The following is a 27,901-nucleotide window of genomic DNA, read 5'->3' on the forward strand; positions in this document are numbered from 1 at the left end:
ACAGTCGCGGACGTTTCACAGCGAAAGCTCAGGATCTCATCACATCTCAGCAATTATTGGTTCCATTTGTCCTTTAGGGATAGGGGTTGGTTTACATCGTTACATTTGGTGTGAACATTCAACTATTAGTTTTTTTGTGTCTATGTGTAATCAGTAATTTATCACTTCGGCTATCAGTTATTTTCCTTTGGTTGTTCGTACGATGTTGTACGACCGGATAGAATAACGGTAGGAAACCATTGTCGAGTATTGTTGAAGGAGGAAGAGATATCTAGGTATAATGAAAACAAAACAAAACAATAGTAATAGTGCGAAGGATTAGACACTTTATTGAAGAATAAATAAAGTTGCAACTTAATCGAACATCGTTTATGATGGGGTAGAATAAACTAAAACGAACCTAATTTTGTAATAGAAGATAATGGATTAATAGTTTTAGATTATGTTCAGAATGTGTTTTTGTCTCTGTTTGTGAGATACCGAGAAACTTAACCTTAACACGTTAGTCTACATCTTTATAAAACAAAAAATACAAATACTGTTTTACAGCATGATAAAAACATCTTACACGGTAGAAATAATGCTGTACAAAAACTACACGCACACACTCACTGAATCCGTACAAGTCGTACAAATCGCTTCCCTATATGGTCGTTCCAAAACGGAAGAATCACTCCAAGTCGAGTAAAAAAAAAACAGATACACCTAACGTAGTTTGTGTATCTTTTCGAGTGTGCGTGTGAGTGTGGGGATGTAATGGTCAAACCTTTAGCCCGTTGTTGGTCACATTGTTTCGCCTTCCGTCAGTCATCGTTTCCGGGTTCCGCGCCTTACGACCTCCGGGGCTCCACCTTCTGGGACATCGCTGTCAGCACTCTTTGGTTATCGATGGTCCGGAAGCAGCTGATGTATTGGCGTATTTCGTTCTCGTTCTTCGGCGAGGGTGGATCCAATACTGTGGGAGGGGGGAAAGAAAGAGAAGACAAACAAGCAACTTCTTAATGACGCTGTTGCAGTGTTTCAGTGAGCCGGAAATAACATACCCAAGTGCCTGGATCGACAGTATCGTACCGTTCGCATCGTTTGCGCCATCATGTGCATTTTCTCAAAATTCACCAACCCTTCCAGGCTAGTCTTGTTGCCTTCGTGGGCGAACGTCATGTCCTTCAGCAGCAGTGGCATGAAGGGGATAACGGGTGGCTGCAACTTTCCGACTGACATTCTGCAAAATTATACAGATTTATTGTAGTGTGAATAACGCACCCATCAAAACGAGTTATCGAGCACACTCGTCAGTTTATAATTGGACGCGTTCTAGATTTCATCGAGCGCGTCGTAAAACTTCCAACCCAATGATGAATTGATTAGTGCTTCCCTAATGAACACCTCCTTCTCCTCCTCCCCCTGCTTCCAAGAATGCTGGTCTATATCCTATCGGCATCGCGCCATCGCAACGGCTCGTGGTGATGGGAAAAGAAAACTTTCCGAAGCGTAATCTTTCCTTTTTACACTTCGCATCAAAAGCCAGCGGGTTTCAATCGAAAACTTTCCAACAAGGACACCAACAAGGTACAACTTTTTCTATTCTAGGAAAGCCGGGCGCGCGTTGGAATGCGACGAAGGGAGGGAAGATGATTAAATTGTTATCACTTGATCTTTCGCTTCAAACTGAAAATTGCGTTTGGATCTTCACCGTGTTTGCGTCCAGGTACGGGCCAAAATAACCCTGCTGCTGCTGCTGTCGCCAATGATGGAAGGAGTAAATTTAATTTGGTTTTTAATCGCTTTCTTGATCTTTGACGGGGTGGTCGACAGCAAGTAGGACACACCTTTGGTGTTAACGACGACCGTCGGTTGGTTGCCTTCGAATTCTGGTAATTCAACACGAAGTCAATTTTTTTTGTGCATCGAACCACATGGGTTCATGGTGGTGCTTGCCTACAAATTCTTGACTAACACTTATCTGTCAATTGTTTCGTGCATAGACCAATTGAAGCTTGATCAATCCAACTTCCGACTGTCGTAAATTTTTTGTGTTTTTTTCATTTTTTTCGCATGTGAATTCAACAGGCTTCTTCTGTATTTCAATGACATTGACTAATAGTAAAGTTCTAATGAAGTTGAGCTTGAGCTTGAGCTTGGGTAGATTGTACACGTCGTAGTTGCTCTCCGTGATTGACCTGAACCAGCGAAATTGCACAAAAAAACACTCTGCCAGACGCTTGGGAGTAGCAAATCACTCTCACCCTGCAAGCATTGGCGATTCAAGCTTCAAATAGTCAATATTGACGCTGGCCACGTCCTTACAGTCACCAGAGGAAGGGGAGGAATGTTAGTATGATATTCGCGGCCAGAAGAGTCGCCTCTATAGCGTGGTTCCCTAGCGATTATTATGTGGGGCGAGGTAAGAATCAGGTTCAACTGAGGTAAGTGATATGATTATGTAAACTATCGACCACTAGACGAAAGGAAAATCCTAAAATCTCCAGTGTCACAATACGAAGCAGGAAACCCTATAAAATTAATTGGACCGGTTATATAGAGCACTTCCACGCCAAATCGACCAAAAAGACAGCAATTTTTGACCCGACCCTCTCCGATTTTTTTTGAAACATGATACTTATTATGGATACAAAATCATACAAAATCACAAATTTCATTATCATATGAACAATTGATATTACGACTGATTTTTAAAAGGCCGTATTCAAAATCATTTATCCTTCTTTGAAAAATTCGTAACTCAAAATCCAGAAGTCTGATCAAAATATTATGCTTAATAAAGTTGATGAAAAATGAATGAATTATTCAGGAAAAATAAAATTTTGAATACATTGTAAAGAAATCATACTCAAAATTTGAATTTGATATTAAAAACTGTTATCACATTATTATTTTCATTCAATTTCAATTTATTATTGATGATATCTCGGGAACGGTTAGTCCTAGGATAAAACGAAGATCCTATTTTTCATGTTACTTTTCTTAAATGGTTAGAATTCCACAAAGTATTGAAATTTCATAAGTTCTTCTTCTTGAATGGCGTTAACGTTCCCTGTGGAACTTTTGCCGTCTCAACGTATGCATTAACTAGCGTCATTTATTAATACTTAGTTGAGCTTTCTTAAGCCAAATAACACGCCTTGAATGTATTCCGAGGGGCAAGCTCTTGAATACGCCTGACCACAGTGCAAGTCGAAGGAAATTTCATTGACGAAAAATCCCCCGGCCAGAACGGGAATCGAACCCGAACACCCGGCATGATAATGTGAGACGCTAACCACTCGGCCACGGGTTCATAAGTTACAAAAATCATATCTCCATTTTGGTGTTTTGTAATATTAAATTCAATTTTTGAGTGAGGCTTTTTAATAAGCATTTAAAATGTTATTTTTCCTAAATAGCTATTTGATTTTCCAATAACTTTGTCAAACATCGCATTTTAAGCAAACATCTTATTTTTGAGTTACGATTTTTTGAAAGAAAGCTGTTGAAAAAATCATCATAAAGGGTGTGTCACATTAAATTGCATCACGGAAAAAACGCTGTAGAAATTCGCCCAGTAGACCGATCCTTTTGAAAATTTTAGACAGTAAAATAAAAACTATTAAACAACTTTTGGCATTTTCTTTTTATTCATACTTCGAGCCCAAGCCCGTATGCTCGCACCTTCCTCTTTACCCCGTCCATAAGGTTCTGTACATCGTCAGGTTATAGTTTTTTTTTAACAGAAATCCATTTTCTCTTGAAGTCCGCCTCCGATTTGACAACTTTTGTGTTCTTCCAGAGGGCCTGCTTCATAATCACCCAATATTTCTCTATTGGGCGAAGCCCCGGCGCGTTGGGCGGGTTCATTTCCTTTGGCACGAAGGTGACCCCGTTGGCTTCGTACCACTCCAACACGTCCTTTGAATAGTGGCACGAAGCGAGATCCGGCCAGAAGATGGTCGGGCCCTCGTGCTGCTTCAATAGTGGTAGTAAGCGCTTCTGTAGGCACTCCCTAAGGTAAACCTGCCCGTTTACCGTGCCGGTCATCACGAAGGGGGCGCTCCGCTTACCGCAAGAGCAGATCGCTTGCCACACCATGTACTTTTTGACAAACTTGGATAGTTTCTGTTTGCGAATCTCCTCCGGAACGCTGAATATGTCCTCTGCGGAGAAGAACAACAGGCCCGGTAACTGACGAAAGTCCGCTTTGACGTAGGTTTCGTCGTCCATTACCAGGCAATCAGCATTTCGTCAGCATTTCGGTGTACAGCTTCCGGGCTCGCGTCTTCCCCACCATGTTTTGCCTTTCGTCGCGGTTAGGAGCCTTCTCAACCTTGTATGTACGCAGGCCCTCCCGCTGCTTGGTCCGCTGGACGAATGAACTTGACAAATTCAGCTTATTGGCGACATTCCGGACCGAACTTCTCGGATCACGTCTAAACTGCTTAACTACGCGCTTGTGATCTTTTTCACTGACGGAGCATCCATTTTTGCCGTTCTTCACCTTCCGGTCGATGGTTAGGTTCTCGAAGTATCGTTTTAGTACTCTGCTGACCGTGGATTGGACGATTCCCAGCATCTTACCGATGTCCCGATGTGACAACTCCGGATTCTCGAAATGAGTGCACAGGATTAACTCACGACGCTCTTTTTCGTTCGACGACATTTTTCCAAATTTACGAAAAATTGACAGTGAAGCATGGCCAACGTGATCTATACACTCTTATCTGATTATAAGCGAAAGCTGAAGATATAATTCCTAAAAATTCAATTTCTACAGCGTTTTTTCCGTGATGCAATTTGATGTGACACACCCTTTATAACAATGAAAATTATGATTTTAGGTAGTCTCTGTCATAAGTACCAAGTACCAAACGCGGAGGCGAAGACGGGGGATGTTATCTTTGGGGAACCCAAGAAGGTAGCCAAGAAAATGAAAACCTAAACAATGAACATGGAATAATGAAACATTCAGAACGCTCAAAACTCGACCATTTCCGAATAGATCAATTGATTGGATATATTTGTACGCGTTAATTGCAATAATGAAAATTATATTTTTGTTAGATTAACAATTGAACAATAGTGTCGCCTAGTTGCAAAACCGTCCATCTCCAAAAATAATAATTTTGCAGGAAAGACGATTTTCTGTAGCATCATGCCAGAATGAGATGAAATATAAGTCTCTTCGGTTCTTAGTGACGTGAGGCAAGGGTGTTTGAAAGCGCTCATTCAAGTGACAGGGACATATGGAGGGGGGTGGTTATTAAAATTTCCATTTTGGATTTGGCCGCTTTTGCAACTCATTTTAGAGTTGGCCGTTTTTGCAGCGAATTGGAACAGAAATATCGTTATAACTCGCTGTTTATATTATTATATACACAACTATTGGGGTTTTCCGGATGCAAATGAACAAATATTCTTAAATAAGTGATTTTTGATTTTTGAAAAAAAAATATATTCTGAATTTTGAGAAAACAGAAAACAAACAGTTTTTAATAGATTTCGACACTAATAAACATCCTGGAACTCATATTCTTGAGGTATTACCGTCTTCGAAGGGCTCTCAAATTTCTCCCTGATGTACCTTCGCCACTCTCTCCTTCTCTGCTTCCTTCTCCTTCAGTAGTTAATGCCAAGAAGTTCACAACAAACTTTCTCGCTCCAATCTCCGTTATGTAGAAAAAAAACCCCTTGTACCAGTATTATGCTTTTTATAAAAATATTTTTGTAGGGGCGAATTTATAGTGCCATTGTACAGAGGTTTGAGGAATATATTGCTGGCACTATTCCAATCCGGATTAGTGTAATCTATTCCCGGCTTGAAAACCGTTCCTTTTCTCGAGAGAATACCGTTGAACTTTGAAGGCATGTTTCTCAATTTCTTGTCAACGGGGCAAACGGCCTCCACCTTTTTCAGTTGATTAGGGGCGCACCGGGTCACCCAGTATTATAGCATATACATCATCGTAGTATTTTTCTATTTTTGGTCTTCACAGCCGTCATCCGAGGACAATAATTCCGGTGAAATCGGTATCCTGTAGCCTATGTTATATTGCTGAAGCAATTTCATTTGAGCTCTTTGGCAGATCGAACGAAATGCACAAACAACTCGAACGGAATACAGAATGGAGTTTTATCAAATCGTTCGAAATATTTCGAATCGATCGAAATACAGAATAAGGGTGATTGTGTTTTACCAATGAGTCATTACTAGAGCCATGAACAATCGTAAAATTATATGGGAGACCCAAACCCAATGTTAAATGTTGTGTTGACAATTATTCTGAAATATTCTGAAACTTGGATAGTCGCCTGAAAACAAGCCTTTTTGATCTGTAACTGCAGCGCACCCTAGCGGATATGGAGATGACCGGTTTTGAAACTCACTGTCAAGAGGATTTGGCCAGTTTTGCAGCATATCATGATTTTCAAACGCGTGTTTTATAGGGAATTGATCAATTTTGGCATTGTTTCTCACTACCAATAAGGGGAACAATGTATCTACAGACCCGAAAAAACGAATTTCTCAAATTTGAGCAGTTGGCCGGTTAGACGACACAATTGTAAAATGTAAAACATTATCTAAATACACAGAATCTCACGTTTTGATTGGTCCAATTTGTGCTCAAATTGTACCGACAATCAGAATAAAAACGGAGTACAGGAGAACCTGTTTATGTGAGGATTTTTGGGGCGATTTGTTTTGTGCGGTTTTTCGTGCGGTATATGAAAAGTAGCAAATTTGAGGAAGTTTAATTTATTTTATATGCATTTCAATGGTAAAAAAGCATATTTGCGTTTAAATTATCTATTTGTCAAATCATTCCCATCTTTCCATCAAATGCTCTAAGTTGCGCATGACATAATTTCTAACAGTAACAAGTTTCGACATGCAACTAAAAGCACAACACAGCCACGCCCAACCGAAAAGGCAAACTGTCCCATCGCAAAGCAGGGGAACAAAAGGAAATCGAACGGTAAACGACGTGGATTTGAGCTATTTTCTTGGGGGAAACTTTTTTTAGGTGATCCCTATCTACCGCAAAAAATTTTTTTTTTCAAATTGTGTACCGAACACGATTTATTAAAGCTACTGGTGAAGTTTTGCACGATTTTTTATGCGATTTTGTTTTGTGCGGTCCCTATCCCCCAAACAAAAAAAAAAGGTTTGCCTGTACATCATTACCACTTCGAAAACAATCATAGTTACTCATCGTGTATATCGTGTGAAGAAAATAAGAAAAAAGAGAAGCGAAACAACGAAACAAAGTGGTGAGTCCCACCCCTGTGTGATACTCCAGCTAGTAAATTAGGATATACTGCGCTGCTTGCGAATGAAAGTCAAAGTCTAAAGCCTCTCAAAAATGAAGAAGAAGAGGAAGTACTTCGCTCCGAATCGATAATTCGATTTTCTAATCGGGAAGTAGTTCAATCGAGAGGACCGGAAGCAAAGCAGAAACAGCAAGCGGCGGTCACAGTAGCAGCAGCAAAGAGTTTCAATTTATTTTCATCGCTTCCGGGTTAAAAGTGAAGTTAAGGTGCAGCTCGTTTCACGATAGTAATGTGTGTGAAGAACGTATTCTATGGCGATGAGAGCTGTGTACTTCGGTTGAAAGAATACTGGAGGTGGAATTTGTTTCGATGTTTCGATGGTTCTGTAGTATATATTACTTTGAGAATGATATTTTTGGGAGGATTAGAGTTTTAATTTTGTCGTAAGATACTGAAAAATACTTCAGTGTTTCAGTTTAAAGTTTCTATAGTCAAACACTCACTCACTAGCCAAAATGTCATTCACAGTCATCCAACTAGCACCCAGTCTGCGGCGTCGGCGAGAGCGTCTGAATGGTTTTCCTCAAAACCGGAAGATGAGAGTTGATGTTTAGATGTTAGTACACGAATAAGTTCGGCTCTCTTACTAATTTTTCAATCAGCCTAATAAAGTAAACAGATGAGATAAAACAGAAGTGCTATCGCGCACCTCCGCACTCAAACGGTTAGATACAAAGCCTCAGTAAAACAAGCAAAGAAAAAGAAGAAGCCAAAAGTAAGGAATTGAAAAAGAAACTGTGTGGAAATAAAATAAAAACTCATCAAAATTCAACCAAAATCGAATCCGGCAACACCATCGACAGCACCAAAGCTATGATTCGGCACCCCCAACGACAATGACAACATTAAAGGTTCTTCCCGGAACCACCAAAATGTATAATTTTCCGAGTCAACTAATGATTTTCCGGGAAGATTACTTTACACGTAAGCCGCATTATTGTTTGGAAATATCGAACAACTGAAAATAATACAAAATATTTAAATCGACAGCCATTGGTTTTTTCAGTGTAAATGTTTTTTATACATTGTTTAATATTATTTGATGAAAATTAAAACGATTTCTTGCATTTTCTTTGGTCAAATTATTGTAGGTCCTAAAGTTTTTGTGGCGATTTGTAGCTTGAAAATAAATAAAATGTGTATGTGTATTTAAAATAATTGTGCATGTTCTCTGGGTGCTAGTGAGAAATCAAAACTACGAACATTAAAACAGAATTAGTATACCTTTCATAAATTGAATTCCCCATCTAGGGTTGACCGTTTTTATGTACCACATGTTTTTTGAGAAATATTCTTGAGTTCAAAACAAAGTCTTTTGCTTTTTCAGATCATTGTGGAATTATAATGAAAATCAATGTTGATGAATGTTTGGTTATAAATAGGGGAATATGATGGAAAAATGGGTAATTTTACTGAAAGTTAGAACCTTAGACTAGCATACATAGCTGATAAAAATAAAGGGTAGAACGAAATCCAAATATTTCTTCAAAAGTAGAAGTTGGGATTTGGGATTTCAAATGAGAAACATTATTGTTTTGCTAAAATGAATGAGTACATGGCTAAACGAAATAGACGGGGAGAGAAGTATTTAGATGTAAATATGATTAAAGCTAGGGTTTTGAAAATTGAGACAGAAAGGATAAATCATTTGGGTGAAAACATAAGTAGTTTCAACCTTTTTTCAATAGAAAACCATTACTATTTTCCAAATTGCAGCACAAATAAAACGAACGAAAGAGGAATAGAATTTTAAAATTAGAGAGCAATGACGATATAATTACCTATTCGAACAGACTGAAAACATGCGTTTCGGATTTTTTTTCCAAATCATTTTAAGGGACAAAGCATTCAAGATAACATGAACACTGATGATGATCCACTAAATCACATCCCTGTGATTTGAAATCCCTGTGAAATGATGACGATAGAGCTTGAGCTTGGGTAGACTGTACAATTCGTAGTTGCTCTCCGTGATTGACCTGAACCAACCAAATTGCCAAAGCACCCACAGAATGACGCTTGGGACTAGCAAATCATTCTCGTTGTGCAATTTTCGGTGATTCGAGCATTGAATGGTCAATAACGACGCCGGCCACGTCCTTACAGTCACCAGGGAAAGGGAAGGAATGTTAGTATGAAATTCGCCGCCCGAAGGCCAGAAGGGTTGCCTCTATAGCGTGGTTCCCTAGCGATTATCATGGAAGGGAATTCACTGTGGTAAGTGATGTGATTGTGTGAACACGAACTATCGACCACACAACAAAACGGAATTGTTTATCAAAGTTCAATTATGATGTCGGAGAACTAACTGTGGGAAACCTGAGAAGGTAACCGAGAGACCGAGAGATCTCTAAAATCAATAAGACCGGAAATATATATTGTACATTGTTATTCATCGCACCTATTCTTCATTGAACTCCATTTGTGATCGCGGAGTCCTGGAGACCTGAGAAGTTTGAAGACCTGAGAAGGTAACAGAGAGAACTCCTCTTAAATCACTTGAACGGGAGCATATTATTTATCGAATTCCAATCGCGATGTATGAATTAAACTATAAAAACCATGAAATTTAAAAAAAATCCGATTTTAGAGTTTGAATATCATATTTTTAATTTTTCGGATTTTATATTATTGAATTCGAAATTTTTGGAATTCATAGCCTACACGGTTCTGTCATCATCGCTCCCTCACAAAAGACAACATCTGCTCTCCTCCACCTTCACCCATCCCACGCCAAGCTCAACCGTAGACTGTTCGAAGTGCCGACCAAAGAATCACGGCAGACGGACCCTGCGAATGCGCGCAAAATCCACTGAACACATCTCCCTCAACTTCTCTCGTTATCAAATAAGCAACCGGGAGAAATGTTCTATAACATAACGTACCTACTATATGTATATTGATTCATTGTACGTTTATTCTTCCATTGAACCGTTACGCAACGACAGAAGTATAAAGACAACCGGGAGAACATTTTTAAAACAATCCGGATCGAGTTTATATTTTGTGATTTGAGCTGGAATAGCCTTACTCTTCGTAGTTGCTCTCCGTGACTGAGCAGAACCAGCGAAGTTGCACATAGAACACACCAACTTTATATTTTGTAATTTATTGAACATTTATTATTCCATATGCACCAATGCGACAACGAATAATCTCAACGAGAGCTCTAAAAAGTCAACCGCGCGAGAAATCCATATAAACTTTATAATTCATGATTTATGTGTTGTTGATTTTTCGGCATATACTGGCACGCGAAAGATCTCCATAATCGGCCCTTAAAATGAACCGGGAGTAATCGCATATTTTAAACAAACGGGCGATAAAATTTCAATCCTATGCTTGTAGACGCGACACCGAAATACGATATTTTAGAACTTCCCACAAACAAAAAACACATTATTTCTACATAAATATTCCCACAACTACAGTACAACATATCTCCCTATCTGTGGGAAACCTGAGAAGGTAACCGAGAGACCGAGAGACCTCTAAAACCAATAAGATCAGAAATATACGCATCTTTTCCAACTATAATAAATCTATTCAGAGCAACTACCCCCCTTTTACTGCACAGCGAACGTTTTACACAATAACTCCTATATTTACTATAAATTTCTATTCCACATCGCACGTAGAGCAACGGAAAATCATAACAATTGAAATAGTTTTACCTTTATTGAATAGTTTTTCATTTGGTAATTGAAAATACTTTTGCGTTCGCTTGCATAAATATTTCCAAATGCATGGTTGCCTCAGAACCACTGAACCCCATGCTCCCCTCAGAGCGGCGAGAATAGAGCATCAAATCCTCGGCTCCCACAAACACGTAAACATCAAACGAAATGAGATACAAAAAACCCATAGCACAACACTTGAAGAGAACGAGAGAATTAGAGGAGAATGCACCCAAAGGATCCTGCACACACTAACAAAGCTCATTCACCGAGCCAACGACTACAAAAGCTCTCCCCGATCGGCACCTCAGACAGTCGACTACTAAGCCCAGCGTAAGAAAGACAGAGATAGAAGAGAAGAAAACTTGTCCCCAGTGAAAAAGCGAGGATTACATAACCACCCAAAGTCTCCAAGATTCAATCGGGACAACTGCATTCACCCCCTCACAACACCCTGCACTCACTCACAACCGCGGCAATACATACACAAGCCACACTTATACAAACGCAAAACTCTCAGCACTTTAACCTCTCTCGCTCTCCCATCTGAACAAAAATAAAGGTAAAGGGAGAGTTTAGAGATTTGGATGTTACATTCACACCGCCATTTGAAAAAAAATGATTACGGAATAGAATAGCATTGCATTTCCTGTCAACTGGGACCACATTTTCTTTCCGATGATATTTCAATCACTTCTGATTTAGCTGCTAATCGACTCTATACACCGGTAACACAACAGACGAAGCTGGATCACATCGAAACATGTCGGAGGATAATGGCTCTTCACCAGATATATACACTTTTCACATTCATAGAAACAACGTTGGAAAACTAGCTATTGGTCACTATCATTCGTTATTGTTTTTAACACAATTCTAGCTGAAATCTCTGGACTTTAAAGAAAATAGTGCCGCCCATCACCGGAACTTCAACAAAATAAAAAAACACAGAGCAACCAAAACTATGTCCGTCTTCGATGGCTGCTCACGAGAAACTCTCGACATTAAATGATAACGATAGAGAACATTTACTTGCGCCTGTTACGATAGAAGAGTTGAAATATGTGTTAACGGCTGCAAAAAAAAAAAAAATCACCAGTACCTGATGGTCTAACCTATGAATTCTGTTTGCGAAATTTTTGTCTCTCAGTTGCATTTTCGCCATCGGAAAACATCTTTGACGGGATAATAAGGGTAATTCCGAAAAATGTTAGTAATAATTTGTCGTTAGAAGATTATCGACCCATTTCCATGCTAAATTAGGAATCTCAAAAATTTTGTCAGAAAGAATCATGCCCTTTCCCGATAAATCAAAGTTTGAGGTATTGTACACTTTTTTCGAATAAATACTACTCTAGATATGCCAGAATAAACATAAATTATCGAAAATCTGGTTTTATACGAATATATCAAATAATATTTGGACCACAATTAATAAGAGAAGAAGATTGTCTGAAAATATGGGAATGATATTCAGCATAAGTTGGTATCTCACTGTCTTAGAGTACAACGAAATCAATTATACCTTGATCATTTGAAAGGAGGGATGAAATAAATTAATACTGAAGCAACTATTGTTCCTTCTTCCGTAAATTACGCCATTGCTCGTTGAAACCATAAGGACCATCCAAATTGAATATTTTTTCGTCAGTGAAGATAACCTATACATTGATGAACTTTTCGTTATGGTAGATAGCAAAATGTATTCTTTGGAAACGTCCTTTGTCACAACATATCATGTCCCACTGTCGGTTCATGTGAGCTTTGGTAAAACTCAGACATCTTCCGATGTGAGATGGTGTAAGATGAGGAGCCTTAACCTTTTAAACCCTCTCTATGTGAGGATTTTTTACCGAAACTTGACGAATTGTCACCAGAGTAACATTTAAATTGAAATATTGCTTCATTTGCATAAGCGATTTAGAGATATTCGAAGCTGTTCTAGCTATTTCCCGCTTATCCCGGTCAGAGAACTTCGATTTACTTGGAGCTCTCTCCTTCTTACCGTATTCTTGAGGATTCGCCAAATAATTGAGCACTACTTGATGGGATGGTCCAATCCTAAGAGAAATTTCTTGGTGAAATGCATCGATTTGTCTTACTTTCCTCTCCGTGAGGACTTTTCCCTTCGGCATTTTCCAGATTTAATTGATCAAAACAACTAAAACAACGGAAAATGTAATTGGTCTTATAGAAACTTGACAGTTGGAAATACGAGAACATTCGCTTACGCTCAGGGTTTGCACATACACATATGAAAATTATGCAGTATATGGTAGTCACCAATACCTACACACTAGAATATAAATTGAAGCATTGTTTGTTTATAATGACACAAAGCAGCAAGATCATCACCTGGTCTTATAGAAGTTGGACAGAGTGTAAAATCTGGAGGAGATCCACGGTCGCAAAGTATGCAAGCACCGACCATTGGCCGTGGAAATCAAGGAACTGTGGGGGCTAAGAGAGGTTCCAAGAATTGTTACAATCGCTCTCTCTGGAAATGAAATTGTTCCTAAGACACTTCTGGAAGCGCTTAGGGTGTTGAACATGGTGAAGGAATTGGCTAAACATGAATCCGGACTGTAGCAATAGACACGTGTTGAGAATAGTTTAAATAAAGAAAAATGAAACGCAGGGGCGGATTGTGGGTTTGTGGCTGATCAACGAAAGAATGTGCAGATTGAGGAAAAAAACCTCTTTCCGAACATCATTAACATAATTAACGTTCAGCGGCAGAGATACAAGGTGCTAATAGATCATACAAACTCGAAAATAGCCCATGCCAAATAGCCAGTATCTTAATCGTTTTTAGACATGGATAAATGCGATTATTGTAAAGTGACCAGACGTCCCGCATTTCAACAAAATGTCCCGCGTAAGATTACGTCCCACGAAACGTCCCGCATTTGGCAAAAGGAACGAAAATGTCCCGCGATATCAATATATTTCAATATAAAAATTTGATCATGTTGATTTTCTTAAAAAATAAACCTCAAAATAAAACATTTATTTGGCAGACTGTTCAAGAGTGCCTCCAATGCACGATTAATACGTTGAACTGGTTTCATCGCACCGACAGTGGACTTTTTGTTCACAGAGTGTCAACTGGGAACGACACAAACAAATTTGGAATATGATTTTTATAAAAGTTCCCTATTGATCCGCAGGGACCAACGTGAGTCATACGAAAAGTTCATCTTTGGTCCCCTAGCTCGGTCAGGGCTTAACGTGTCAACTAAGCCGGAAGAACTAGTGTATACTGGACAGGAAAAGGGAGGGTTTTTTTTCAGTTCATTTATTTGTAAGGCTCAATCACATAAGCTTTGCGGAGCCGCCAATTCAAGATTTGTTTATACAAAATTTCAACTTAAATCTATGTTTAGTATGTTTCGACCGATTACTCGCGGTTTACTCAAGGTTAGAGTTTTATTTTGAGAGGGGCAAGAATTTTTGTGGGACGGGTCAGGTTAGGAATATGGATAGGAGGTATGATTGTTTCAACCGAGGGTTGTCGCACGCACTGTAGCATTGTGCATAATGACCAGCGATAGCATCTGATGTTCGACTAGCTGTCGAAGGTGGGCGAGGGTGAGATGAGGGGAAGAGGCAGGGTTCTTTGATGTAGTATCGCAAATGAAGCGCCGGGCGGCCTCACGGAAGTTGGTCGGAACCTCAATCATGGCCGATGAAAAGATGTTGACGTGTTCTTTCACCTTTCCGCGTCTTTGGCAGTCAGCTATCTCCCCATTTTGGCCATTCGCCCGAAAATTTCCTATCGGTCGCAACTGGGGGATGTTGGGAAGGTTGGCGGTCTTCGCGACAATATTTATCTCCAGCCGATCCATTATCCATTCTCCAGTGATCTTTTGGCATAATGGGCTGATCCCAGGTTCGGCATGAATACCACATCACCTTCGCAACTTTCGGCAAGCACTTCGTACTCGTTCCCCGTTCACCATATGACTCGAAAGAAGAGCGGTTCGGACATTCCCTTTTCATCTGTCAGAGAAGGACCTTCTTCGAGAACTTGATGTCCCCTGCCATTCGTTGAAATCTAGCATCAAGTACGTCTCGTCTTCCATTATGAGCACGAAAAGAAATTTTTCACTTCTTTCGCCGGAAAGAAGTTTTTCACCAGCACCTGAAGCTACTCCTTCTGGGTAATTGCCTGCTGCTCAGATACGGCCGGTCTCGTCTGACGCTCCGCATAAAAATGTCCATTTTGGCCAGATTCTCATTAACCGTTCGGCCGGTTGCTTCGATCTCCCGGCTTAATGAGCGACAGGGAGAGGATGTTGTAAATACCAGATCGGCTATATCTGGCGGACACAAAGTGCCTCAGGATTTCTAACTCCTTTGCTATGGGGTGGATTTGGAAGTATGAAAAAATCATCAATTTGCTTGACAGTGCTGCTGCTACGAATCAACAGCCTTGATTCATTTTTGTTGTAGGCTTAATAAACGTAATATTTAAGAAAATTTGTTCCAATAAATATTTTTTTGTAGTTTTTTTTATTGTCATCCGAAATTAGTCCGTTTTTAATGCATACGTTAACACTAAAATCGATGAAAAATGGATTGGAATTTTTGAGCATACCATTCGGTAATTTGAAGAAAATTGTGGAATGTGAATCATGCTTGCTAGGCTTAAATGCCCTGACTGAGCGAGTGATTTTCAGTAATCCACGGAATAATCTCAACTGAGTGACGATACTCAAAAAGAAATAATACAGATCAGGTTTAATTGCAAGGACACATGTTAAGTGTCTCACGAATAAATGAGATTCGCTAAACTATGTTTTTTTTGCACATAACGTATACACATAACGTATTGTTTTTTGTGTCCCGCGTTAGACCTCTGACCATCTGGTCACTTTAGATTATTGGTAAGTCATCTATGCCATCAGGAATATCGTTGGAACGTCGTTGGGATTGACGGTTTGCCGATTAACTTCTTGAAGACCATTCTACCGCTAGTTGTTCAACATATCACACATTTATTCGATATCGATTATCGGGTGTTTACCTTTTCTGACAATTGGAAACATGCGAAGATTCACCATCGATGATAAAAAGCGCATTTCTAAAGACATCATCATTCTGCAACCTGACCGCATATTGACCGATAAACTAACTCCGCCTGCGACATACTGTTTTTTTTTATCGTGGCATGTCCGGAGAAGAACCTAAAACTATTGAAAACCAGAGCAGAGGGTCCAAAGGGCCTACGAAGGATGGTTGTAATAGCTGTTATCCATGGTTATTATGCAAAGAAGAACATGGATAGACCCCTAAGTCAGGAATTCCCTCTGTGACCTTCCCAGATTGAAATAATATCGTCTATTCGATATCAAAATATCAAATCAGTTTCTCGGCGACGTCAGGATGTCAAAAATAACCTCGGTCGAGACCATTGAAAAAAAAAATGGTGATGACATACGAGTGACGAATGAAAATATTAGACTGTCAAAAAAGTCCTGCGGTATTTTTTTATAATTTTCATTTGTTCATAAAATTAGTTACAATCATCTGTTTTAAGTCAAATATGCGCCGTTTTGTTCGATGACTTGTTCCCAACGAGATGCCAACTACATAATACCCTTGTTATAGAAGCTCGCTTCCTTATAGGCAAAAAACTCGGATAGCCAATTTTCACAGGTCTCTTTTGTGGCTAACTTCTGACTACCTAGCTCGTTCGCCATGGGCAAAAACTAGTGGTAGTCACTTGGTGCAAGGTCCGGACTATACGGCGGATGCAAAAGAACCTCCTATCCGAGCTCCCGGAGCTTCGGGCGCGTCACCAAAGAAGTGTGTGGCCTGGCGTTGTCCTGATGGAAGACAATGCGGCCTCTGTTTATCAAAGATGGCCTCTTCTTCATGAGTGCTACCTTCAAGCGGTCCAGTTGTTGGCAGTACAGGTCCGAATTGAGCGTTTGACCATAGGGAAGCAGTTCATAATAGATTATTCCTTGACAATCCCACCAAACACACAGCAGAACCTTCCTGGCCGTTAATGAGGGCTTGGCCACCGTCTGAGCCACTTCAGCGGGCTTCGACCACGACCGTTTGCGCTTCACGTTGTCGTAAGTGACCCACTTTTCATCGCCAGTCACCATCCGCTTCAGAAACGGGTCGATTTTGTTGCGATTCAGCAGCGATTCACATGCGTCGATACGGTCAAAGATGTTTTTTTGCGTCAACGTGTGTGGCACCCATACATCGAGCTTCTTTGTGAATCCAAGCTTCTTCAAATGGTTAATAACGGTTTGATGACTTATCCCCAGCTCTTGGCCGATGCTACGGCTGATACTATGCCGGTCTTTCTCGGCTAATTCAGCGATTTTGTCGCAATTTTCGACGACAGGCCTTCCGGAGCGTGGCGCATCTTCGACGACCTCTACACCAGAACGAAAACGTTGAAACCATCGTTGTGCGGTGGAAATGGAAACTGTATCGGGTCCATAAACTGCATAAATTTTATTGGCAGCTTGAGATGCATTTTTGCCTTTGTCATAGTAGTACTGTAAAATATGTCGGATTTTCTTTTTATTTTGCTCCATATTTGCGACACTATAACTCACGAACGACTTAACCAAACAAAACACTATCAAGGACTATATTATAGCGCGCAAAAATACCTTTCCAACAAGCTATAGTATAACTCGATACAATGAATACAACTAGAACTACGCTCTTACAACGACACCTCGCGGAAATACCGCAGGACTTTTTTGACAGTCTAATATATGAGGGGCCGATAAGAATAATAAGAATAAGAATGCAAGGGGTGTAAGTGACTTGATCGATTTCTCTTCATCAACTTTTTCTTTAGTTAATAACTCAACTGCAAAAACGTTCCAATTTAAGTTTGCTATAGAGTCCGATAGATGAGGTTCTGATCTCTCTTCCACATTGCCAAATACAGTACGGAATGTATTTGCAGCTAAGTTATGACCAAAAGGGAGAGTCGATGTAGAGAAATCGATCAAATCACATACACCCCTTTCATTCTAAGCCCCTCATATCGTTCGGAAGTTTGTACAGGAGTTCTATCAGTGACCTTCTCATGTCAGAATAGATATTATTTTCGAAATATCATTTCGCTTAATAGTTGAGAGTTCCGGTGTTCAGAATCACATCACTCACCACTACGAATTTATGATTCGTCGAACCCAACAAGGTTTCCTTCCATGATAATCGCTAGGGAACCACGCTGCGAGGCGATTCTTCTGGCGGCGAATATCATACTAACATTTCTTCCCTTCCCCTAGTGAATTTGAGAGCATGATCGGCGTTCTCATTGACTATTGAAACCTCGAATCACCGAAACTTGCACAATGAGAATGATTTGATATTCCCAAGCTTCATTCGGGGTGATCTTTGTGCGAATTCGCTAGTTTAGGTCAATTACAGAGAGCAACTGCGAAGCGTACAATCTACCCAGACTCAAGCTCAAGCTTAAGCTTAAGCTGTTGAAGATTTTCGAGGAACTTTTCTAACAGTAAATATTTTTTTATAAAAAAGATGATGAATAATGACTATCAGATCGGTTTCCGGAGAGGACAAAGCATAAAAACAGAAATTCGTCGAGTAAATTAGACACTATTCCACAGAGCAAAATGACATGCATGTTAATTTATCAATTCATCCTCGTTCCTGCTAACGTAATGTAATGTAAAATGATAGAATAACCCAAGTAATAATTGTGTCTTCATAAATTATTCAAACTGGAGGTACAAATTTTTCGAAATATTCATATGAAACCCATATGTGTGCATTGGAGATTATTGTATTTAATCGCTGCACCCAAACATTTTTCTGTAGAAGGCAATATTGAACTGCTGATGCTTTAATTTCTCCATTCCAAGTTGACACATACTTAACTGCAAACAGAACCCACAAATAACATTTCCAGAACAGACGTGATTCCCCATAATTGAACCTTCACTTGATGCGGAAGACGTCTCGGATCATCAAGCTCGAGACAAGCATAAATGCTACTGTGACCTTCCAAGAACCCATCTCCTGCTGTCCACTTCCAGTGAGTGATTCGACAAAAAGCCCCAATCTCTCAGCTTCGGTTCTGCTAGTGCGAAGGATGTGGAACAGACTCATCCTCTCTATCGAGTAATCAATAAAGCCCCGAGCAACGAAAACAGAGCGCATCAATCACGTCAGGTGTCTATCAGATGTCGGTTAGTCTTTGCGAAACGTAATCGGCAGGTAGCAGCAGCAGCTAGGTTTACACATGTAGCTCACCAGTTGCTATCCAACAAGTTGCTCGGAAAATTTTGAAGCGTTTGGCTTGACGTTTGTCTGGAAAAAAAAGTCTACTCACCGATAGGCCCTGTGGTTTCGGCTGGGATCAATCAGTGCTTCGTACTCGGAGAATAACTTTCGGAACTTCGACGGGAGTTTGTCCCACGTTAACGTAAGTCTAGACACAGCCATATTTGATAAGCCCATCACAATCGCGAAGAACGCGTTCAAGTTCTGATAGTCCTTGCAGCTGTGGAAGAAACGCGATAGAATGAGGGGTTAATGGGTGAAGCATTGCTATCGTATCACGGCTCGGCCGATACTTACAAAGCAGCCAGTTTGATAAACTTCTTCACCAGACTCATCCGTTTCGTCAGATTGGATGTCGATACGATCTCCGTCACAACCCAGTATTGAATTTCGTTGAAGCGCCTCACGAACACGTCGAGGTTCGAAGTTATCTGGAATGAAAGCAAGGATGATATGAATTAAGCGGGACGAAAAGTTTTTGCCGCCACCACAAAATCGGCATAAACAAATGCAAACGTGTGAAAAGTTACGCTGAGAAAGGTGAAGACATGAGCGCTACTTTCACATCCGGTACAGCTGACGTAACATTAATTTTTAATTAAAAAAGAGCTTAGCATCGTTAATTGAATGCGATGCATTTTAGCGCCACTTTGCTGGCAGAGCGAGTGAACGAAGCGCACGCGAATGTGAACCGATTTCTCGCGTTACATGCTGTGGAAAACGATGTGAAGCGATGATTTTCCCTTCCTGAATCTCTCCGACATGGTCGACCATTCCTGCTCTGGCCCAGAGGGTGAAAGCCACTGGTTCCGGTGTGAATGTGTAGTAACTGGGTATCGGCATATGGGTGGCAAATGAAGGTAATGAAGGAAGATACGAGGAGTAAGGACGACAAGGACAAATGACATTTTCTTGTTCAGTTTCACCGTGTGTAAGCTGTTGCGAGTTCAGCGAAGGCTGAATACATAAATGCTAATTTTGCATTAATTTGCTAATTAGTTTTCATCTAATTATACAGATTGCTGAATGGTGTGTAATGTTCTGTTCAATGTCTTTTATTATCAAGTGGCATTTAAGGGAATAGATTCTCGAGAGCAAAATACATACTCTGACCCTTTTTTGCCCTCAATTTCGATGCTGGCTAACCCCAATACATTTTTACAGGATACAGGTTGCTCTACATTTTGCTTGAGTTTGGATATATAACGAATTTCATCAGTAGCGACAAGAACCTTCCGGACAACCCAGAGGATCAAACTTCATTATGTCTGTATAATGTAACATGCCCTTACAACTAACAATGTTTATTAGGGTTTTGAATAAGTTTTAGAAAATAAGTCACATAAGTCATTGTTCGTAGAACAACCTTTCCTCACGCTTTTGATATCATTTCAATTCCGTGTCGGTAAAAACGACATGCGTTTCGTGACCTAGGGAATGGGAACCGAAACCGAAAGAAACAGCCAGCCCCCGGTTACGCTCATACCATAGAAATTATTTCATCAAATTCGATGGTAGAGCCAATTAATCATATCCGATTTGCTAATCGAATCAACAACATGATTTTGGGACCCGACTAGCCGCGTAATTTCAACGAACCTAGGGTTTTCAATTAGCCGGAAATAAATGATATTATTTGCTCTTTCACGTTATGAATTTTCTGTTTGATTAGCACCTGTGAGTGTTCCACTCGATACCGGCTGGATGAATTTATGGATTTCCAATTTTCCAATTTTCTCGATTTCAATCGATTCATTGGATACGGTTCGCTTACCACAGGTTTGCGGGATTGATTTCAATTTTAAATTTATCGTACTAATCTATGAGTGTTAACGATAATGATTATTAGCTTCTCGCCGGTTAGCGTTGCAAAGGTCCTTCAGGACATGAAAGAGTTTTTCGACAAAAGAGGCTATTTTGCATTGATTGATTGTGATTTCATGGACATATTCAGTCCTACAGGAATATCCTGCTTGATCCGTTCCCTTTGAACTCGACAATTGAGCGTGTTCAGATTATCAAACTGCTTGTCATTTTATTAAACATTTCGATGATTGCTAAAATATATGAAAAATTTAACATGAACTAATTTTATTCTGGACCTGTCATGTGCATAGTTTCACAGTTTTTAACTTGTCTTTTCAAAATATTGAACCTAATCAAAATACCCTATGATCAGAAAGTATCGGGAATTTTTAAAGAAAACAAAATAGAGTTATATTTCAGGCAAAGTTATTCGATCTCCTTCAAAATATGATCCATCTGAAGCAACACACATGCGCCAACGCTTGACCCAATTTCTCTATGCATCCCTGGTAGGCCGCCGAATGGATAGCCTTTAGCTCCTTCTTTGCATTCTTTTTGATCTCCTCGATCGATTGAAATCTCTTTCCACGAAGTGGCAACTTCAACTTGGGGAACAAAAAAAAATCGTACGGGGCCATATTAGGTGAAAACGGTGCTTGTTCGATGTGTTTATTTAATGTTTGGTCAAATAATTCAGTACAATGCGGGTTCAGTGCGATGGCGCGTTAACATCATGCAAAATTCAAGAATTGTCGGCCCAGATTCCCGGACGTTTGCGACGCACAGGCAGACACTAATGATCGGTTGGCACTAAAACCTAGCAGATGTGCGTCTAAAGGTCGTGCCAAAATAAGAAAAAAAAATATTAAACCGGTTCTCGCATGCACGGTATATTTGAATAAATAATTCCCGGTACTTTCTGATCATGGTGTTGATATCGATATGGAGTTCCTTCTAGTCCGGGAAAGATGTGTTACCTAAATTCATTCTAATTTATTTATGAGGTACAAAAAAATTCGTCGCAATAACCGTGGACAACGGGTCGCGTGTGGTGTCAGCTATTAAGGAATTCAAAAAAGAGCTAGAGAAATGCTGATAATCGGAGATTACGAAGAAGAAAGAGAGTGTGTAAGCGAGCAAAAACTAACGCAGGAGCTATTGGAGGATCTTCAGATCTTCAGATCAGCTTCTTCTAGTTGTTCTAAGATTTTCGCCAAAAGTAGTAATTTTGTTCTTTATCGCAAAACAAACCCGTATTTTTTTATTTTTTTTTATTAGGGTGCCCATTTCCATTTTAGGGTGGTCCGAAAAATAATTGTTTTCACCTTTTCCCGAAATTGACTGTTTTCAAAAAATCATAACTTTTGAACCACTGAACCGATTTAGATGATCGATATATCAAATTGAAGCCAATGAGATAGATTTTATTGAAAAATATATATCGTAATTATTGATTGTAGTTGTTTTTCTTTATTGTTTTCATGGCTTTGGACTAGAGGGCGCTATATTTTTCAATATTTTTTCTTGAAAGCTGAGAATTTTTTACATAACACATCTCGATATCAGAGATGCTTTTTTTTGTTTTTGAGATATGATATTCCAATGTTAACCGGTGGTCCGAAAAATCATTTTTCCCCTTTTATCCAAAAAATCAAGGGATTGTTAAGATTGCCACCTTTTTGTAGCCAGCATAGTAAATCACGTTTCCCAAGCAGTGATTTTAATTGAAACTTTTGACTAAAATCTGAGAACCACTATATCGGTTTGGCATGGAATCGCTGAATATGGAGTCAAACTCGATGGAATTTTATCGTGTCCAAGTACCAGATATTAATATGAAGATGTTGTTTATTTCTGATCTCTCAAATACGTTGAAATTCATAAATCATTATCATGCGGCTTTTAATCCGTACCAAAGACATCGGAATTTTATATTCGTTGGCTGATATAAAAAAGCAAGTCTCGAATCCATTTGTAGAAGCCTCAACTGAATCATTGACGAACAGGTTGACCAAGTTACGAGAGTGCCGAGCGTTCAAAACTCACGATTCACTTTCCTCAACAGTAAAAGTTGCAGCGTCAAAGAGAAGGATCAAATACAAGTAAGATTCATGCATGCCATACGTTGTGATCTGTTAGTGCTAATATGTATTCGTCTTTCAGGGCTACATCCAGGATACTTGGACATGAATCATGAATCATTAGAAAATACTTTGCTTATCAAGCTCAATAAGAAATTGCTTGAAAGTACAATGGTAGCACTGTATGGCTATAAAGATAACTCACCGATGGAATCAGCACCGACATTTTCTACTCTTCTTTCCGCAGTAGAATAAAAATTAAAATTCATATAAACATACATTCCAAAAACAATGTTTTATTGTTCATCATAAACATTTGAATCTAGGAAGGCAATTTAGGATTGATTCATCGTAACATCTTCATGGAGTTTATACGATGAACCATTTAAATACTTTGTACTGGGTGTTTGGGAGTTTTTAGTTTATTGGATAGTTGCTACATACTGAATTCCATGTAGATGAAACTGAAACAAGATCGGAAACACGAATTTCGGGAAGATCATGGCACAAATTTTGCTTGTTTAGAACTTCTCTAATTTTTTTTGTTTTACTACAGTGCAGTCAGTCCCGCAATATCATCTGCTTTGTAACGATTTTTAATGACATTGTTTATAAAAACGTAAAAAGATTGAGAGCTACAGGATGGTCTCCCACTATATAAGCCAAAACAATACAAACCAAACACAAATCCATTATATTTTATAATGTGGTGTAATGTTCTCTTTCTTACAACCGAGCAGGCCTTGTTTCGACCCCTGCTTGGCATCGTTTGGATTTTTATAAAATTCCAAGCTGACATTCAGTCTAAGACAGCTGTAGTCAAACTGCGACCCGCGGGCCGCATGAGGCAAAATAATCAGATGGGCACTCTTGCCCCGGGTTCCCCTATCTACTTATTTCTTCGCTTTATGTATTTCTAACCTTTTTAGCATAAGTATACCAAATTTTGTAAATTGTGTATAAGTTCACTATTTTAGTATAATTTAGGAAAATAACAAAGTCGATAACTTGCTGAAATTTCATTTTGCTTTCTGTATGGTTTTATAAGCGTTTGCTTATTATGCTGTTTTTACAATAGTCGCATGAAATTCTTCGCATGAGAATGGGTCAACAGCTAGGTACAAAGTTTGATACTACACCAAATTGATACAACGGTAACTATAGGTAACGGTCATTGCTTTGACAACTCGCAAGCAGATCGGTCGAACCTATATTTGATCCGATACAGGTTTTTTTTTACATCCGTTTCTAGTGTGAATTTTTTCATTTGGTGCGCTGCGAGCGAGTAAAGCTCATAAAAAGTGGTGCGCTATCGAGACAATCCGGCAGCAAGTCACATCATCACACACGCTACACAGCAGCGGGGCAAGTAGAAGTTTATTTTCCTCTTACCTCTTCCATCATTCTGTATAGCTTCTGTGCTCGATTTATACCATTGTTTATCATTGTGTTTATCATATCGGCAAGCGTTGGCATTAGGGGTGTTCATTTCTTACATCACCGTTGAACTTTTATTGGAACTTTTTTCATTTTCAAATTACACATAATAACAAAAATTGAAATAAAAAAAATTTTCAACAATAACTTATATAGAAATATAATTTGTTTTACTAATTTATATTTTCCAAATTATTATATTCTGTTCATATCGAACAGTTATCTACTTCTTCGTTTTTATTAATATGGCAGAGGGCGGGGAGGATCCCCCACCCACGCCAAAGAATATATCAGATAATGAACCTCCTCCTGAAGAGCAGGAGGATGAAACAGAAGATGAGGAGGAAAATTCTGTATACGAAATAGAAAGCTTTGAAGATGAGGAAAAAGACGAGAAGCAGGATTTTCGTCTAAAAGAATACCCTGATGGCGCCAAAGGCCCATTTATCGTATACTTTAGACGAAAATCCAAACCTCTTAACGTCATTCGCATCTCAAAAGAGTTGACACAGAAATTTTCCGAAGTTACCGAGACTACTCGGATGGGGCCAGACAAATTACGAGTTGTCGTCTCCAGCAGAACCCAAGCGAATGAAATAACGCGCTGTGATCTCTTTGCGATCGAGTATCGCGTATACGTACCCTGTTGCAACGTTGAAATAGACGGTGTAATAAACGAAAAGGGTTTGACTCGAAAAGAGATACTCGAGTCAACTCGAGCAACGACAAACTCTTTTCGTGTGACATTTGAGGGTTCCGCCCTTCCAAACTTCGTTGCAATAGGTGCACTTCGTTTACCTGTTCGGTTGTTTGTACCCCGGGTAATGAAATGCAACAAATGTATGCAACTCGGTCACACGGCCGCCTATTGTTGCAACAAAAAACGTTGCGCAGATTGTGGAGAGAGCCATGATAAGAATCCTTGCCCGAAAGAGCGCAAGTGTCTTCATTGCGGCGGGACTCCTCATGATCTTACTCAATGCCCGGTGTACATACAACGAGGGGAAAAAATCAAGCGTTCCTTAAAAGAACGTTCCAAGCGGACTTATGCAGAAATGCTTAAGAGTCCCGTTCCAACGACTCAGGACAATCCCAACTCCATTCTGCAGAACGACGAGCCTATTGCTGACGCTCCCAATGCCGGATGTTCCGGTACATCGCAGGGTGCCATCAGGAAAAGAAAAATTACTTCTTTTCCATCACTCCCCAGAAAGAAAACCGAAACTTCCCAAGTTGGAATGAAAACTCGAATCGAACGTGCTGAGAATAGACCGAAGCAAGTACCTCCTGGTTTAAGCGGTTCTTCTACGCACCAGGGGTCCTCAGCACTTCCCGGAGCAGCACCCAACACGTCTGCTCCTTTTTCGCGGTCGAGGCAACAGCCACAATCTGGCTTGCTTGCGCTTTCTGACCTGGTGGACAACATTTTAAATGCTTTAAATATAAATGACCCTCTTAAAAGCATAGTATTATGTTTGCTTCCGATTGTGAGAACATTTTTGAAAGAAAAATGTGGTTTTTTGGCAGCGTTCATTTCCCTCGATGCCTGATTCAGGGCAAGAGGTCAAGGATTTGACCACTGTAATACAGTGGAATTGCAGAAGCATCATTCCTAAACTAGATCAGTTTAAATTTTTAGTTCACAGCTCTAACTGTGATGTATTTTCTCTCTGTGAAACATGGCTTTCTTCAGCCGATGAGCTGAATTTCCACGATTTCAACATTATTCGCCTCGATCGAAATGACTCGTTTGGTGGCGTACTATTGGGGATTAAAAAATGTCACTCCTTCTATAGAGTCACTCTCCCATCGATGACAGGCATTGAAGTTGTTGCTTGCCAGACACAAATCAATGGCAAAGACCTCTGCATTGCTTCGATATATATCCCTCCCAGAACTACGGTAGGCCGCCATCAGTTCTTTGATACTATCGAGGCAATGCCGGAGCCGTGGTTAATCTTAGGTGATTTCAACTCCCATGGAACAGCATGGGGATCACTCTACGATGACAACCGTGCCACTTTGATTTATGATCTGTGCGACAACTTTAAATTGACAGTTTTGAATACTGGGGAAGCAACCAGAATAGCCAATCCTCCTGCACGGGCAAGCATGCTAGACATATCACTATGCTCTTCTTCGTTATCCCTGGATTGCATGTGGAAGGTAATCCAAGATCCCCACGGTAGTGATCACCTACCAATAATTTTATCGATCGCTAATGAATCAAGCTTTCGTGAGTCAGTCAATATTTCGTATGACCTCACGAAGAATATTGACTGGAGAACATTTGCGGAAATAATATCTGAAGCAATTGTTTCAATGCATGAACTTCCTCCACTCGAAGAGTATAACTTTATATCGAGTTTGATTTACGAAAGCGCACTTCAAGCTCAAAAGAAACGTGTACCGGCTACCACTTTCCGACGTCGTCCTCCATCACTTTGGTGGGACAAGGAATGTTCAAAGGTCTACCTTGAAAAATCATCCGCTTTCAAAAAATTCAGGAAAACTGGATTAGTGGAATGGTTTCGAAAGTACCAAGCTCTAGAAGCCAAACTAAAAGGTTTGATTAAAGCAAAAAAGCGTGGATATTGGCGGAAGTTCGTCAATGGTTTGTCAAGGGAGACCGCTATGAGCACTCTTTGGAATACGGCTAGGAAAATGCGTGGCTGGAACCATACAAACGAAAGTGAGGAATACTCTGACCGTTGGATTTTTAACTTTGCAAGGAAGGTTTGCCCCGACACCGCTCCTGCACAATACGTCGTACGCGGCATTCCACTTCAAAGCGATTATGAGAATTTTTCGATGGTGGAATTCTCAATTGCCCTTCTCTCATGTAACAATTCAGCTCCGGGGTCGGACAAGATTAAATTCAACTTGTTGAAGAATCTTCCCGACTTGGCAAAACAGCGTTTGCTGAACTTGTTCAACAAGTTTCTGGAGCTGAATATTGTCCCGCATGACTGGAGACAAGTGAGAGTGATAGCCATACGGAAACCCAACAAGCCGGCTTGCGATCACAACTCGTATAGGCCGATTGCAATGTTATCCTGTATTCGTAAATTGTTAGAGAAAATGATTCTACTTCGTTTGGACAAGTGGGTCGAAACGAACAATTTGCTGTCAAATACGCAGTTTGGCTTCCGCCGAGGTAAAGGGACGAATGATTGTCTCATTTGCTCGCAAACAACAAATGGCTTCCGTTTTTCTCGATATCAAAGGGGCATTTGATTCAGTTTCCATGGAAATTCTCTCAGAGAAGCTTCATAATCGTGGACT

General features: G+C 39.9%; 1 protein-coding gene across 4 annotated transcripts in view; it reads right to left on the minus strand.

Annotated features, from left to right (window-relative positions):
* Positions 1–303: 303 nt before the first annotated feature.
* Positions 304–27,901, minus strand: part of LOC129764816 (rap guanine nucleotide exchange factor 4) — a 511,489-nt gene continuing 483,891 nt past the window's right edge. For all 4 annotated transcript variants that reach the window (XM_055764313.1, XM_055764312.1, XM_055764315.1 and 1 more), the window contains 4 exons: positions 19,590–19,723; positions 19,342–19,512; positions 1,044–1,222; positions 304–955 (listed from right to left, as the gene is read on the minus strand). In XM_055764313.1, coding sequence (XP_055620288.1) covers positions 831–955; positions 1,044–1,222; positions 19,342–19,512; positions 19,590–19,723 — 609 coding nt within the window. In that variant the 3' untranslated portion in view covers positions 304–830. The remainder of the gene's footprint in view (positions 956–1,043; positions 1,223–19,341; positions 19,513–19,589; positions 19,724–27,901) is intronic.

The sequence above is a fragment of the Toxorhynchites rutilus genome, chromosome 2 (assembly GCF_029784135.1).
Source record: "Toxorhynchites rutilus septentrionalis strain SRP chromosome 2, ASM2978413v1, whole genome shotgun sequence".
NCBI lineage: Eukaryota > Metazoa > Arthropoda > Insecta > Diptera > Culicidae > Toxorhynchites > Toxorhynchites rutilus.